Source organism: Macrobrachium nipponense, chromosome 12 (assembly GCF_015104395.2).
Source record: "Macrobrachium nipponense isolate FS-2020 chromosome 12, ASM1510439v2, whole genome shotgun sequence".
NCBI lineage: Eukaryota > Metazoa > Arthropoda > Malacostraca > Decapoda > Palaemonidae > Macrobrachium > Macrobrachium nipponense.
Genome location: NC_087205.1, coordinates 104,197,163 through 104,214,626, shown reverse-complemented (window position 1 = coordinate 104,214,626; position 17,464 = coordinate 104,197,163). Strand labels below are relative to the sequence as shown.

The window sequence follows — 17,464 nt, the reverse complement described above, 5'->3', positions numbered from 1 at the left end:
TTCCTTTCATTGTGACCAACTATATGTATTATTTGGTAATTATATGATTTTTTCAGTTCTGCCAAGCGGACTACGTCTTTTCCCGTCCTGGGAGTTTCAGCAAATGAGGGAATTGTTCGTTCTCGGGGATCCTCCCACTCTCCCAGGCCCAACCACATGAGTATGAAATGATTTTTATTTTACCACAGTGCCAAAGAGCAACCACTGAGGCCAAAATAGTACTAAATCTGCAAGAGCTAAGGCTACCACTCTATTTAATTGTGTGACTAGTCATTAAAAATTAAATTATATTATGCTTAAATGTTATTCCAAGAATGGGAGACTTGTGAAAGGCATCTTCATTAGTACTGATTTTCTTGAACCTTGATATAAAGATGAACAAGTCAGGCCAGAAAATTGCAATTCTTGTGTTGGAAAATAGTTTTGAGTAATGATATCACCTTGGAATAGAAACATAAAACAATGCAAAATTGTACACAAAACTTGGTACCTGGTAGGGTCACATGTGTTCACACTTTTGACTGTACTAAACTAACTGATATAGTTTTAGGAGTAATTTCTGTGTAACTACAGCAGCACGTGTCAAAGAATTCATTTCCTTGAATACAATGACCAATCAAGAACTTCATACCAGAGACAATTTAAAAGTTTTCATGAAATGTCATATAGTCTTGTCTGGTCACAAAACTTGAAGGCACTGTATTCATATTAGGTGTGACTGGAAGAAGTTATCAACATATAGTACGTACTGTTGGATTTGTATCCAAGTGAGTTATGTAATTAAAGAGTAATTGCGCTATTTTTTACATTTCCATATTAAGATGAGCCATGACAATGCATTTCAGTCATACATATAATGTACTGCCTTTTATTGCAAAAGAGACTAATGTTGTTTATATTCATTCAGTTGTGCAGACATTAAACTTTTTGATAACTATATTTGGCTGTATTATCAGTGACTAAAGGCATTTTCTGTGACCAGGTACATAAGTAGTACTACCTTTGGTAAAGGTCTACCTAAACTGATAATATAGCTAATGATTTAGCTCAGGTTGTGTATTCATATTACTGTACAAGTTGGAATAATTTCAAGACAGGTTAGTTCTTGTTAACTTTGAAGAATTTAGCCTGAACTAGTCTGATTTTGACTGACCTGACCAAACCTAATCTAAGGGAAGAAAAGATGATATATATTGTGACCAAGACCTGTTCTGATTAGGACTGGTATGGGTTTGTGGTGCTTTGACTTAATAGCTCTTTTGAGTATGCTGCAGCATCCTGCAGTTTTGTTACTTCAGGGTTATTCTGTATTTCCTTGTTTCTTTCAACTGCATTGTTGTCATGACTTTATCAGTATTGAATGAAATAGATACAGTACACATATGTATATATAGATTACATATATAAATAATTGGAACACCTACGTAAAGTGATAGGGAAATGCCAGTATTTCCTCAGAGAGAGAGGCAAAATAAATTGTAGTTGAAAATTAAATTGATGTTCCCCTAGAGCTTTTGAGAGTGGAATTAGCTGGGTTCTAGTGTATGATAATAATGTTGACTAAAGGTAATGTATAAACAGCTTTGTCATGAACCTTCCTATAAATATCAAGTTCAAGCCTCTTAGTTTCTTTTCTTCCTCTCTTGTACAAGTCAATTCATACTGAAACAGTGCATGCTCTGTGTATTCTTTTATATTTGATATATTGAAGCTTAGCAGCTACTACTGTGTTCAATGTGGTTACATGTTTAAAACTCACTGAAATTTGAATTGTGAAGGATTTTCTCACATACCCTGTGTTCTCTGGTCATTTAGCTTTTGTTTAGGTTTATGAGATTTACTTTTACTAAGTAGAGGCTCTTGTTCTTTGGTTGATCTGGGTGTCTTCTTGTTACTAAAATATCTGAGAAACAGAAATATAAAACAAATTACACATGTCTATGGAGATGGAGAATATTTTTTCATAAGATTTAGAAATTATAAGTCATCCACCAGTTGGTTTTTCATTTAATCTCTCAATTTTTATTTCTTAATGATTGTTTTGACAGAAGCACCTAGTGTATGCAAAGCCATGAATGTCTTTATTAGCATGAGTAAATTTGTAGTAAACTGTTAACTGTTGAAACTGTCATTTTCTAATATCACTGATTATTTTTCCACCAGAAACTAGAAGTACCAGATTTTTGTTAAAGGTAGAATTATTCATTTGCCAGAGTATGGTTACACTTGCAAAGAACAGGTTGTGTATGTGATAGCAAGTTACATTCTGTTTTAGAATTTTTAGATGAATATTGTGATGCAAACACATAGGTTTACAATTAACTTTTACATTCAATATTCATTGTGGTATATATGCACTCTTCTGTGGAAACTGATTTAATTTTGATGGCCAAAAATAACGTTAACTTTCTTCCTACTAGTTTCTCACATATTTGTGATATTCTGGTGTAATTTGAAGGTAGTGAGAATTCTAATTACACTCAAAGGTAGATAGCATAAGTCAAAGACAAATACTGTGAGTGTTACACGCTTCTTAACCAAATATTTTCACAAGTAAATGAGCCAGACAGCATTTATCATTAGTGAACATATTCAAAGCTTATAAACTGGTCTGTTGTACAAGGTCCACATTTTGTTCTCTAATGTCATATAAACAGTTTGTTTGGCTATTAGCTTAGCAAGTTGGCAGTGCCTTTTGTGATGATGTTTGTTGACTCTGCTCTCTTTCAAGGGTGTAGTAGATTGCCCTCTACCTTTGAAGTATGCCAAACTATCTCAGAAAGGTATTTCCTTTCACCAGAATATTTTTCTTAATGCTGTGCAAATAAGTGTGATATGTAGAATAGTACTCTGTAGTAAGGGAGTTTGTGAAGTTTTGCTACTTCTTGGTATTATTTCCTATTGTATTTATCTCCTTTGTAATTATGAAACTCATCAAAAGACAGGAGAACAATCATAGGTGAATAATCCAGGAAATGGTATCACTGTATTAAAATAGTGAATAAGAAAAAGTCTCTTGTGCTAATACAATATTTAAAATCTAAGAAAGCTATTATTATTCCAAAACCATATATACATTATCTTGGTTATCATAGAAGAGAATTTTATGAAACTAGAAGTAAATAAGGGAGTAATCGCAGATTCATACATTGCCGTAACTTCCACACATCTCATTTGCTCTCAATTTCATTCCTATATACTCTTCAACATTTCACTCTTTGGTGTAATGTTGCAGTCTAGATTGTGGTCTGACTGTGATCCTGAGATTAATGAGGTCCTTATGCAATCTCAATCTTTTACCTGACTTAGAGCTTTCGTCTTCTATACATCAGAAGAATTTTTCAGTGTATAGTTGTTATCTGTGAAATGTTACTTAAACATATATGTTCATGCAGTCTGTTGAAATTTATTTATTTATAAGTTATATTGCATTTTAGTTAAGAACTGTAATGATTATATTTATGTTAATCACTTACAAGATATTTATTGTAACATTAAACATCAGTATTTATTGTTATTAGTTATTATTAAAGTATAATTATTATTTATCTTTGTTTATCATTTTAGCAATAGTTTGTAATCAGAAAGGACTCCTTCCATTATTTTAAGCATTTTGTATATTTAATTCAGTTGACTCTATAAACTCATCAGCATACTTTTTACCTTTGCTTTTTGCTTAATGCAAAGGCATTAAACTTATTGACAATTTAGAATACGTAGTATATGAAATAATTTCATATGAATTCACTTGTTGCATACTATAGCACACATTTGTTAAGGCTGAGTAAAACTGCAATACCCTCCATTTTCATTAAGAGGAGCATTGGAAACTGTGCAGTAACGGAAGTTTAAATCAATATCAGTACTTATCTTTTGCGCTTATGCTGTCTCCTTTGGAAGGAAAGCAATTGGATTCAGATGCATGTCTGGAGTGATTTCCCTTGACAGATATTACCACAGAACAAGATAATTTGTTCCTATGGGAATATAAACTGATGTCTAAGCTCAGAATTTCTGTCGGGCATAGCTGAATGAACTTGCATGGTTAGGTGTATGGTGGTACTAATGAGTGACCAGGGGTGCCAGCAAAAATCCTGGCACGTCAGGAGTCGCTTTACCTTTTGATTGTGTCATGTGAAGTGGTACTGCTCTTTCCTCTCCCTTGGATGAACTTGGCTGAGTTTACACTCCTTTGTTTCTTTATTTTTTCTGTGTTTTTTTATTATTTTGTACTGATATGTTGCTGTGTTTTTTCTCTCATGGTAAATAAACGAGCAAAATAGACGTTACATAAGAGTACAGTACATATAGGGTAACCATGTGGCTACTTTATATCACATCTGTAGACCAACAAAGGTTTTGTTCTCATTGTTGAGGTGGATCAGTGTCCACCCTTCCCCCATGTGATGATTGTGTGGACTTGGCTTCTCCTTGAAGTAAAAGGTTTAGGAAGGGGAAATTTGCCCTCTCAGTCAAAGAGTTTTAGAAGGCAGGAGTTTTACTCCATTAGTGATGGCAGATTCTGATATTCTTTCTTCAGCTATCTATTCCTTACCACTGTCCAGGAGGGCTTTTCATAGGCTAAGGGTCAACTCTTCCCACCTATGGAATCATACCATTCTTTTTAATATTACAGCCTCTTCTGGGATTGATGTTCCCTCAGTGGTAACTTCCCCTCTAATATTTGTGAAAATTGTCATCCAACAAATAAAAGAATGTTCCCAAATTGTCTGTGGTGGTAACTCCAGTTGATGGTGACACATCTGCTAAACACATGCCTAATGCGATGCCTAATTTTGCCACACTCTGGCATTGGATGGCTGTGTGTTTTGTGGTAAGAGGAAAAGGAGAGGGTCCTCACCTCATCTTCTTCATCATTGTCTTGATCATCATCATCATCTTGGGAGAGTAGGGGTAGTCACCTCGACCCTCCAGTTCATGAGAAGCTCCTGCTAGAAGATGTAGTAGACTCTGTCCCTCACAACCGCCTTCATGAGTGGGAAGAGGTGATCAAGCTCTTCACTGCATTCTAACTTTTGCATTTTCTTTTGAGAGCTAGATCCCAATCCTTTCTATTTCTCATGCTCAAATTTCTCCTTGTGCTCTGGTGGAGAACTGAGTACTAATCAACTTGTGGCCTCATCCAGTGCCAGTTTCATCAAATGCCAATATGAATGGGAAGAACAGCTCAAGGAATGTCTCCAATCCAACATTTCATTGTATAACCCCTGCAGGAAGCTTGCCTAACTCTTCCAGAGAGGATGAAAGAAGATAAAAGTAGGTTTCCTGCAGCTGAAAAATGTTCACCTTATTTCGTGGAACCTACACCCTAGGGAGTTCCTTCCCCTCTAGAAACCCTGATGAATAACTAAGAATAGCACTTTCAGGAGGTTATTGCATTTTTAAAGTAACATGACAAATTTTCTAAGACAATTTGTATTTTTCATAGCTACAAACCTGAGGTCTTAACAATAGGATAATTTCTGGTACCTAGCTGGATCCGGTTAAAAAAAAAAAAAAAAAAAAAAAAAAGATGAAAGCAAGGAATCTTGTGGTATCTGGCATACATGCGTATATCGGGCGAAGGCTTCACCTACGATCACGCCTCAGTCTTTCCCAACTCAGGATGTCTTAACAAACAGAGGGGCGGCTAGAGGCGGGCAGTATAACATTGTCTTAGAAAATTTGTAATTTGTTCATACGCGAACAAACCTTCGGTCTTAACAATAGGATAGAGTCATACTTGGCGTGAGGTACAGGACATCCTAGACCGGGTGGGGGCCTACCCACCAGTCCAACTTCCAGAAGAAATGACTTCTGGAGAGGGACTGAAGCCTGTTGAGAAGCTAGATAAATTGATATCTAACCACTCAGACCCTGAGTGATGTACAATGATACGTTTATGGGAGAATCATTGCTTAGGGAACCAAAGAGAAACTTGACTGTCTAATAGCAAACCAACACACCATTGTTTGCGCTACTCAACTCCTTGCCTAGGAGTGGAGCATATGCTACTGAATAGAGGGTTTGACATTTGCATAATAAGTTACCACACCATCAGTATGACTACCCTATTCATTGTATCAGACCAGACCAGCGAATGACGTGTCTATTCCTTAACCCACCCGAAGGAAGAAGGAAAGGTACAAGAGAAAGAAGGAGACCAGCCAATTAGGAAAGATACAAAAGTGCCCTGTTAGGGGCAACTATGAGTACACAGCCTGTTGGGCAGCTACCACAGGATTCAGGGAAAATGCATCCGTAGATCCGTGGGCAATACTTTAAGATAGAAAGAGGCGAACATGGATTGGCGTAACCAAGTACCAGCACTCAGCCCTTTAAGTACAGCCAAGTTCCTATTGAAAGCCAGAGGTACCAGTACCCCTAACATCATGCGCTCTAGCCTGCACAGACGTGGTGGTGGGATCAAGAGATAAGTATGTTTGTCTGATGGCTTCCCTTATCCAAAAAGAGATAGTATTCCTAGACACTCCTTTTTAGTACGGTCTGTGTTAACAAAAAGTCTCTAGCAGCCTGGTCCAAGGTGCCGAATCCTTTAACCCTTTAACGCTGATTGGACGTATTAAACGACGATATAAATTGTCTGTTGGGTGCCGATTGGACGTATGGTACATCGATATAAAAAAGTTTTTTTTTTTAAATTCGCTGAAAAATTCTTATAGGCCTACCAGGCGAAAACTTTTGAATCATGTGCCTTGGGGGATGCTGGGAGCTCACGGATCAAGGCGTTGTTTTGTTTACAATCGTTACCCAGGCGCGCAAACACAAATTTCTTTCTTCTCGCACTAAAAAACATCAGCGAAACATCTCAGAGATTATTTTGTCACTGACATAATTTTTGCACCATTTTATATTAGCCGTTACATGGAGTATTATATATGAAAATGTGCGCAATTTTATGTAGAATACAACTAAAAACAACTCATGGTTGTAGCTTTTATGAGTTTTGAATTATTTTTATATAAATAACAATAAGTGCCAAAATTTCAACCTTCGGTCAACTTTGACTCTACCAAAATGGTCGAAAAACGCAATTGTAAGCTAAAACTCTTATATGTTAGTAATATTCAATCATCTACCTTCATTTTGCAACAAATTGGAAGTCTCTAGCACAATATTTCGATTTATGGTGAATTTATGAAAAATACTTTTTCCTTATTTTTTCGTTCGATTGTCGTAATGTTTGCACCATTTTAAATTAGCCGTTACATAAAGTTTTGTATATGGAAATTTGTGCAATTTCATGTAGAATACAACAAAAACAATCCATGGTTGTAACGATAAGTGCCAAAATATCAACCTTCGGTCAACTTTGACTCGACCGAAATGGTTGAAAAACGGAATTGTAAGCTAAAACTCTTACATTCTAATATCATTCAATCATTTACCTTTATTTTGCAACAAATTGGAAGTCTCTAGCACAATATTTCGATTTATGGTGAATTTATGAAAAAAAAAACATTTTCCTTACGTCCGCAGGGTAACTCTTCCGAAAAAAATCAGAAATTTTTTTGTCCGATTGTCGTAATGTTTGCACCATTTTAAATTAGCCATTACATAAAGTTTTATGTATGAAAATGTGCGCAACTTCATGTAGAATACAACAATAAACAACCCATGGTTGTAGCTTTTATCAGTTTTGAAATATTTTCATATAAATAACGATGTGCCAAAATTTCAACATTCGGTCAACTTTGACTCGACCGAAATGATAAAAAAACGCAATTGTAAGCTAAAACTATTACATTCTAGTAATACTCAATCATTTACCTTTATTGTGCAACAAATTGGAAGTCTCTAGCACAATATTTCGATTTATGGTGAATAAACTTTTTCCTTATGTCCGCGCGGTAACTCTTCCGAAAAAATCAGAAATTTTTTCGTCCGATTGTCGTAATGTTTGCACCATTTTAAATTAGCCGTTACATAAAGTTTTATAAATGAAAATGTGTGCAATTTCATGTAGAATACAACAATAAACAACCTATAGTTGTAGCTTTTATAAGTTTTGAAATATTTTCATATAAATAACGTCAAATTTAACTCGACCGAAATGGTCGAAAACTGCAATTGTAAGCTACAACACTTACAGTCTAGTAATATTCAATCAATTACCTTCATTTTGCAATAAATGGGAAGTCTCTAGCACAATATTTCGATTTATGGTGAATTTTTGAAAACCGCTTTTTTTTAAGTCCGTGCGTTACGAATTCATGCATCATTTTGTGATAATATTTTCTCTCTTGCCTTGATCGTTTTACAATGTTATATACGAAAATGATCGCAATTTAGTGTACAATACAATGAAAAAAAATTAACTCGTTAGCTTTGACCGTTTTGCTCACAGCACGATTTGTATACAATTGTGTATGAAATTTTTTTTTGCGCTGTCATATATCCTAATATTTATATATGATAAGACATTGACAGGAAGGCCTTGCTTTCAATACTTCAGTCTAATTAGTTAAGGGTGTGGTTATGTCTGCTCTTGTCCTTTCAACTTTTCTGTTGCAGCCCCACCTAGGAGAGGAGGTTAAAGCAAGATGCAAAGGAAATTTCCATTTAGTTTGGCAATACTGCTCCTCTGCTGCCATGAGTAGGGGGTTGCCATTTTCATGCATGGACCAAATGGCAGGAACTGGGAGGGGAGTCCTGGGTAGCATCTCTGTGCTCTGAGACGGTTACAAAATACCATTCAAGGACTTCCACCCTTTCAAACATCCTAATTCAGTTCCTTCTTACCATCCACATTCCCAGAAAGGCCTTGCCCCAACAGAACAAGTAGAAGTGAAGTTAGAGAAAGATGCTGCAGAAGTAGCGAAAAGACTATCTCCAGGTTTCTATAGTCATTTACTCCTAGTGAAGAAGGGGCATGAAGACTGGTAATTGACTTACCATTTTTGAATGAGTATAGTCAAGAGACTCCTATTCAGATGGCATCTTCATGGTTTCAATTGATCTTCAGGATGCATATTTTCAGATAACCATTCATCAGGAGGCACAGAAATATCTTTGTTTGTCTGATTAGGGGATGACGCTCCAGTTCAAGGCTCTGCTTTTGGACTGTCTACAGCTCCTCTAGTTTTCACACTTGAGTTCAATCTGGTTTTGTCTTGGGGCCATATGGAAAGGTATTTATCTATGGAGGTACCTTTACAGATGGTTAATTCTCAGCCTCATCAAGATAGTGTCTGATTCAAGACAACAATTGTGTTCTGAACCTTTGCAAAACACAACACTGAGATGAACTGCAAGAAATCCATCCTCTTTCCCACAGCGGATAAGGTATCTAGTTATGCTTCTAAACTCATTCAGGATGAAAACCTTCCCAGCATACTCCAGCATAATCAAGTTCAGGAAATTAATGAGCAATTCCCTCTCTCTTTTAGAGCAACTGGCTCAGTTTTGGCAGTCATTCTCAGTCATTTATTATCTCTAGAGACACTCACACCTCATGGTCACTGTCAACTTCAACCTCAACAATGGCAACTGAAAGTTTTGATTGGCTCATCTTCAATCTTCCTCCCATCTTGTTCCATTGAACCAGGAAATAAGGGAAGATCTTCATTGGTGTTAAGTGACATTCAAAATCTCAAAGGGTACCCTTATTCTCCTTTCTTCTAGATATGTTTCTATTCTTGGATGCCTTGAAGAGGGGATGGGGATCTCACCTGATGGGGAGGGATTCTTTTCAAGGTGGAGATGTTAGCTACATGGTTAGCTGTGCTTTCATTTCAAGACAATATGCAAGATTAATTTGCAGTGTTGATGAACAACAATACCACAGCAGTGGCCTATGTCAACGAGCAATGGGGAACAAATGTCTCAAGCTCTCTGCCATCTAGTTGTGATGATCCATTCAGTAAAACCATCACGGTACAGCGTTATTATAACATAATAATAATTATTATTATTATTATTTTGAAGATGAACCCTATTCATATGAAACAAGCCCACAAAGGCCACTGCCTTGAAATTCAAGCTTTCAAAGAATATGGTGTTCATTGGGACAGTAAGTGAATCCATAAAAATGTAAGTAAATTATTAAAATACAAAAGAGACTTTAGGCTACTAAAGTATTGCATCTTTGCTTGAACTTTTGAGGTTCTAATTGCACATCATCCTCAGACAGACTTCTACAGTCCAATGGTAAAGGACCTTTGGAACTAAGAAGTTTGACAGCAAAGCATAATTACTCTGTACTGGTGCTGCTATTCAGCAAACCTGGTTGCTCTTAGCAGGAAAAGAAGATCTGGGATCAATTGTGAATGTGGAAGATCTTTGTTAAAATACATGAAGATCTCTGTTAAAATACAACTCATAAAAAATTGGCAAAGGAGATCATCTGCCAATTGTCATAACTGCTAACGTTAGGAAACGGAGACCTACGATTACAATCCACTTTGTCTACAAGAAATAATCTCTGGCAGAGGCAGACATCCACACAAGAGAACAGACATCCACACCAGAGAACAGTATTCTAGTAAGGGAAGGACAAATTACCTACAGCAGGTTGCACTGATTTTATCGCTTATAAATAATGAGGTCTTACATACAATACCCAGCTTCCATGTGGCATCTGCCAACAGTTTCATTAGATTTTTCTCAAAAGTAAGAGGTGTGTCAGAAGTGTAGTTAAAGCTTCAGACTCAGTCAACTGAGTCCCATCCACTTACAGGGGAGGATGGGGTGGGATGCCATAGCTTAAGATCTACTAATCAAGACTAGGGGAGACTTTACTGCACCCAAAAGTGTTGTGTCATTGGCACACTGAACAATCTTGCTTTCCAGGCCAACAACCATAGAATAGAAATTGCCCTATATGCAACTCTTTGGAATAGTCACTGAATTACTAAGCTATTGCTTATCCACAAAGATACAACATCAGCATAAGAATCCATGGAATCTAATTTAGGATCTTAATCACCCCAGCTGTCTAAGATTACATTAACATTCCTAGAGCAAACAGCAAATTTTGTGAGAATAGGATCAGGATGATAAGTATCAAGGAGAGGGGCAACCTCAGTTGACAGCTTAGTTTTGAAAGCCCAAACAAGCAGTTCAGCCTTTTCCTTAGGCCAGTAACCAATCTACCATCATCTGTAAGTAGTGGTGGAATGGGAGGTAAGCCTGACCCAAAGATAAAAGACGTCAATTTTGTCCACACAGATAAGGCAGAGTAATTCCTTCAAGTTTCCTTTTTAAGGAATTATTGTAATTTCTCTCAAATATTTGCAGAATGGGGAGACTCAACAGAAATTATGTAATTTTCATGTGAACAATTTTGTCCCTGTGTGTTGAATTTGTCTGTGTCATGGTAAGCAACTGAGTAGTGTTTGAGAAGCATTTGAGATAAGGGTCCTCCTTTACTAGATCTGTTGTAACAAGGCTAAACAAAAGACGTCAAGTCTTTTCATTTCCAATTCCAGATTCTTGGGAGGTGATGGAATGCATTTGAACATACCTAACACAATCAACAGTTTTCATCACTGAACCTAAAGATTTCTCTGGTAGCTCCTCTATGGCTACAAGCAGAATGGTATGACAATCTGCTATCACTTACAATTAGATTCCAAAGGAGCTACCACTGTGGCCCACTCTTCTTTGTCAACCCCACATTCAAAAATACCATCAGTCTTTTAACTCCATCTTCATAGGTGGAGGTTATCGAGAATACTCTCCAAGAAAGATATTCTCGCAGGGCTGCACTGTAAATGTCAGTATATCCCCCCTAATTAATTGATTAAATACAAATTACGTGAAGTTTTACATCTTTTTCCTGCCCCATTTTTCCATCTTGCATTATATCAGACTGGCTTTCTCAACTGACCACCAGCCATTTTCCCTTCCTTTGCAGTAAGGAATATGACTCTCTGTTGCCGACACAATTGTGCAGCTGAGGATGGATTGGATTTCTCTTCAAATGTGATGATGGACAGCATGCCTCCCTACCATGAGAATTTGAACAGCTGATAAGTTGAGTGAGGGGAAAGATTTATGTAAAACCTTGCCTTGAGGTTGCTGAGTCCTATCCTGATGAAGGAATAACCCTCAAGGCCCCATGGGTAAGGTGTATGCTTGGATGGATCTAAGACAGTTATGGGGTTATCCAGATCTAACTACGGCAGCTATGGTTCATCCCTAAATTTTGTGGAAGGATAATTTAAGGATGAAGTAAAATATCACAAAATAAATTCTTTTATATAAGTTGGCAGAATGCACATCCCATAAGGTCCTTATACTACAATATATTTTGAGTACAGTAAAACCCCAACTTAAGGACTTTTGTAATTATCAACCACCTCATTGTTAGTTTTTGGCCTGGATCAAATTTAAATTAGAGCATATGATAGGCCAATTAGAATGAACCTGCGCATGCGCAGTAACGAGAAACTGGTCGGCGCATGTGCAAATGCCTTTGACCCAACCTCTGAAATGTCCCCGACCGTGACGTCGCAAGCGGTGATCGGAAGAACTATTGGAGAGCGACCTTTCGTGCCCCCCATTAAGAAGTACTGGGGACTTTAGAAAAAATCCTGTCTGGTAACGAAATTGTGTGATAATGAAATTGTCCTATTATGGTCGGGTAAGTGTATCATCAGGTATAATTTAGAATGAAAAAGAAGTTATCTTCTATGGTGTTCTGCAGGTTACGCACTAGTTACCGAGATACAAGGCCGCGAAAGGTTTCTCAAGTATTACCCCTGTAATTAGTATGTGTAACAAAAGTGAAACTGCACTGACTAGGCTTTCAGTACAAGGACGCTTCACAAGATTCACTAGAATCTCCTTTTATTCATATTTTCTATGGTTCCCATTTTCTATGTACAATACAGTTATCACGGTATACTATTATCATTGGCATATCGTATTTACTGTACTGTAAAATGTAAAACTTACCACCGAGCAATATTTCTAAAACTACTATAAAGTAATGTAACTATAGTAATACATAAAACTTAAATTACTCATTCATTAACTAAGGTAAATGACCGAGCGACGATATTGCGGCCACCGATCCCGGAACGCGGCCACTTCTCGTAAAACACTTGAATCGTGCCCTTATTTCATAATTCAGGAGAAAACACTTACTTCGAAAGGAGTATAGAGGTCACGTTGTGCTGCCTGGATGGGCCCCATCTCTTGACTGCTGCTCATGGCAGCGAAATTGAGCGAATTAAAGTACTTTTTAGAAAAGCGAAATTGAGCGAATTCAAGTACTTTTTAGGGAAGGCGGCGCATTCGGGGATCGGTGGTTGCTTTGTTGCGGCTCGGTCATTTAGTCCATTCGTCGCGTTCCCTTTCCTTGGTTAAGCAATTTCAACATTCACTCACTGCCTCATCCCTTCACTACGGTGTGATTAGAATTTTTTCCCATTTTGTGTGATTTGGTACATATGGGTGGAGGCACTGAGAGATAAAGGTCAGTATGTAGTTACCAATCTCTTGGACCGTTGACGGATGGTCTACTGTTTGTATTTTAACTGATCCTTCGATTAACAATTGATCTCTGATCCTCGTTCCCTGCCATGGCCAACCCAATTAGCTGAGCAATAATATCAATATGCAGTAAATGTTTAACGTGGAACAGTCTCTCTGAGGATGTTGTGCAACTGGAAGTCTGGAACTGAGGCTCCAAGATCAAAGGAACATGATATAATGTAAAACTACCCCAAAAGCAATCCTCCGTGTATTTCATAATTTACTTACATTTTTATCCATCTTTTATTTTTTCTTTCCTAATAAACGATCCCTTCTTTCTTTATTTCCTATATTACCTAATATTACTTTTTTCCAGTGAACACCATTTTCTTTGAAAGTTAGAAATTCAAGTCAACGGCACTGTGGGCTTGTTTCATATGAACAGGGTTAATTTTCTGAATAATTACAATAACAATAATGTAGGGAGAATGCAAATTCTTATGGGGTTACTTTACTTCAAAATGAAAATTGCTTCCAATCTCCACCATTTTGGATAAAATATTCTCAATCATAAGTAGGACAAAAGTGTCATCACATGGTAACGAAGATTAAGAAGAAATTTGGCCAGACTGTAAGTGATAAAATCGTAACTTTGGAGTTTCGTGTTCACTCTTCAATATTTTATTTAATTAACTGCTAGATCTGACATTATTTCAAAAAGAGGCAATTTATGGTACCTTATTTTGAGAAGTTTGTGGATAGTTTCCGAGACTTGGCAAACAAAACTCGTGAGAAGCTAGAGTAAAACGTGAAAACCTTCAACAAAAGAGGGTGAAATAAAAGTTTTCTTGTGGCTTATCAAGTGCTGAAGCATAATAATAATAAAAAAACAACTAAATAAGCAATGATATTAGACTAAACATTTTGCTGATAATGCAGCTCATAATTTTGCTTCTCGTTTCAAGTCGAAAAGTATATAAAATTTTCCAGTTTTTCCAGAAAATAAATTACATAATAGAACACACTACAATTGAGTAATAGATTACGACTGATGAGAGCTTTACAGAAGAAAGCAGTAATTTAACTATATTGGTATAATTTTTTGCCACCTTTCCTATAGTTATCTAATTTAGTAAACAAGGCTATTCCTAGCACAAAGACTACGTTAATTTATAAATAAACTTTTAAAAATTCAATTAACTGTTTTTGCTGTCCTACAAAATGTGAAAAAATGTGTAAGAGAAGGGGTTCATGGATGTGTATGAAAATGTACTTTATTGAAGAGACTGTTTATAACAAATCTGTTAACCATAAGTAGGGGCTAGGGACCGCAACCACCTACGAAAAACTAAAATTCGCAAATACTGGAGACCCCTTTAAAAATGATTATAACTGCCTACGTATTTTAATAGTTCAAATAGTAATGTATACTTTAAACTATTTTCCTAAAATAATTTCAAAGTAATCTTACAACATTACTGTAATCTTAAAAATATATGGCTTATAGCAATGTTACTGTACTCTTACCAAGGCAAAACTAATAAAGGAAGACAAACATATAGTATATAATATATATATATATATAATAAATATATATATAATATATATATATATATATCTATATATATATATATATAGATATATATATATATATATATATATATAGATATATATATATATATATATATATATATATAAGCTGTTTTTATAAAGGTAGGTGAGGCTGCTGGAAATTCTATATCCACAAGGTGGATGATGGAATCTGCAATCAACTTCAGAATCACTGACAATTTCAAAAGTAATGATTTTGTATGGAAGAAACAACCAAGTGTAGCACACTCACCAAACTCAAGAGACATAATGGCTGGTCTTATAGAAAATGCCTACCTCTAGGTTGCCAGATATGAAAAGGAGAACTTATAAATGAAGAGGACCAAGATACATGACCCAGAATCTTCCTAACTGCAAGTAGTCGGCCCATCTCAATTATAAGCCCCAGTGAAAAAGTATTTTAGGATTTAATATATAATATCATGTAAATGAAATCAAATAAACAATGACAGAGCTTTATCTTACACTACAAGCCACAGAGGAGGGCGGCTTCAATATTACAACCCTTTTCCTAATTCGTGCTGAATGACTGTAGTCCCAAGGTCTAAGATATGACCCTAAAACCTTTCGGCGTACCCTGGGATAGTTAAGAATGTTAACTTGATGGTCTGGTAAAATAATTCATTTATATAATAATAATAATGAGCTAAAATTCCATACATCTGTACTTGATCCCAAGCAGTAAAAGGTCCTCTCAAGAATCATCTATGTTAAGCCTGTGAAATTATCTGCAGCAGCTAATAAAAAAACAGAATTAGTGCAATGAGAAATCAGCCAATTCTGACAACTTATGTGTGGGAACAGATGACTGTTCATTAATATTAGGAAGTGAATTAAGTTCTTTTATGTAGTACATATAGTAGCCACACTTGGTTGGCTATGGTTGATTCTAATGACTTGATCTCTATAAGGAACTTTGAACTTGATGAGCTGCTGATTGTAATTTTCTTTGGTTTTATTTCTATTTTGTCTTGTGCTTCATGGGTTCACATGCCTGAAGGTAAATAAAGGTTGTTCCTGTCATGCACCTAATACCATTGATTATTAGAAATTGGAGTTTATTCTTTTCATCACTGTTTACAATTTGCTTTAGTCCTCTTACCCTGCACCTTGTTCCTATGACTGGAAATGGTGTAGTAGCTTCTTTCTATTTTTGGGGCGCTGTTCACATATTTTTGGAATTACTGATACATAATACTTTTGGCATTAGTTTTTTTGTGATGAAACTTTTTTTTTTTTTTTTTTTTTTTTTTTTTTTTTGTGCTCTTATGATTTTCTTTCATGTTAATCTGATTGATTGATTGACTGATTATGGAATTTAGGGCATAGCCCAAGCGCTGGGACCTGTAAAGGTCATTCAGCCCTATCCATGTCAATCTCTTCAGCTTTTTGTTTACAGAAAACCCAGAATGTTGGGAATTAAGGACTTCATACATATTTTTGCTAAGACTAATTTTCAGAGTATCTTAAATCTTGCTTAATTCCCAGCAGAAGCCGACACAAAATGGTGAATTGCATTTTAGAGGTTTAGGTACATACTATGGTCTTACCTTTGTTATGGCTCAGAATTTTTATTTTCAGAAGAATGCTCTGGCCCCTGGATTTATCTTTGGCCCTTTAACAATTTCTTGTTCCTGCTGGGATGTCATAGATTTCACAGTCTGTATGTTATTATACTTCTGAATGTCGATTAATTTGGTCTGCCTAGCTATCATTTCATTTGTGTCCTGTACATTATTCACTGTATCTTGAGTTGCTTTTGACACTGATATTATCTAAGCTTTTCATTTGTCAATAGCTTTCCGATTTTTGCTAGAGATTTATAGCAACAATTTTCCTTTTGTTTAAAAAACATTTTCTAGCTAGATAACTGGTTATTGAAAATTTGTTATGTTTTCTATGAGAGTACTTTCTTATGAACGCTTAATACCAGAAATCTTAACCAGTTTCCATTCCCAAAAAGGTAATTACGTATACTGAATCAATGTTGGGTCTTATGAGTTTTCATTCTCTTGTGGGGTTTGTAAATTTATGTGATATTGAGATACTGAACTTGTCTAACTGAGTTTCAAATTCTGTGCTTTGGTAATCAACATTTGGTGCACCTTCAATTAATTAATTAAATATAAACTATCATAATTTGTCCAGGTACTCTCCATAACTACCATGAACCTACACTTGGACAGATGGATACCTTCCTACAGGTCTCCCCTGGGTTCATAATATTGCAATACAGTATAAAGATACACACAAAAAAGTACTCATAATGCCTTGAGGTTCATCAGACTCCATTTAAAGAGAGGAGCTTAATATTAATCTCCATTTGACCACAAATTCTACGAGTGAAGCAGTAAACCATCCAACCTCACCCTACTTCACATTTTATGAGTGATCAAAATTATATCCAAAG

At 36.0% G+C, this 17,464-nt stretch overlaps 1 protein-coding gene across 1 annotated transcript in view; it reads left to right on the top strand.

Annotated features, from left to right (window-relative positions):
- The window catches only part of LOC135224902 (protein retinal degeneration B-like), a 143,783-nt gene extending 140,239 nt beyond the window's left edge, over window positions 1-3,544 (top strand). Inside the window, exon 23 of the mRNA XM_064264227.1 lies at window positions 57-3,544. Within this exon, the coding sequence (XP_064120297.1) occupies window positions 57-171 (115 nt within the window). The 3' untranslated portion in view covers window positions 172-3,544. The remainder of the gene's footprint in view (window positions 1-56) is intronic.
- Window positions 3,545-17,464: the final 13,920 nt, after the last annotated feature.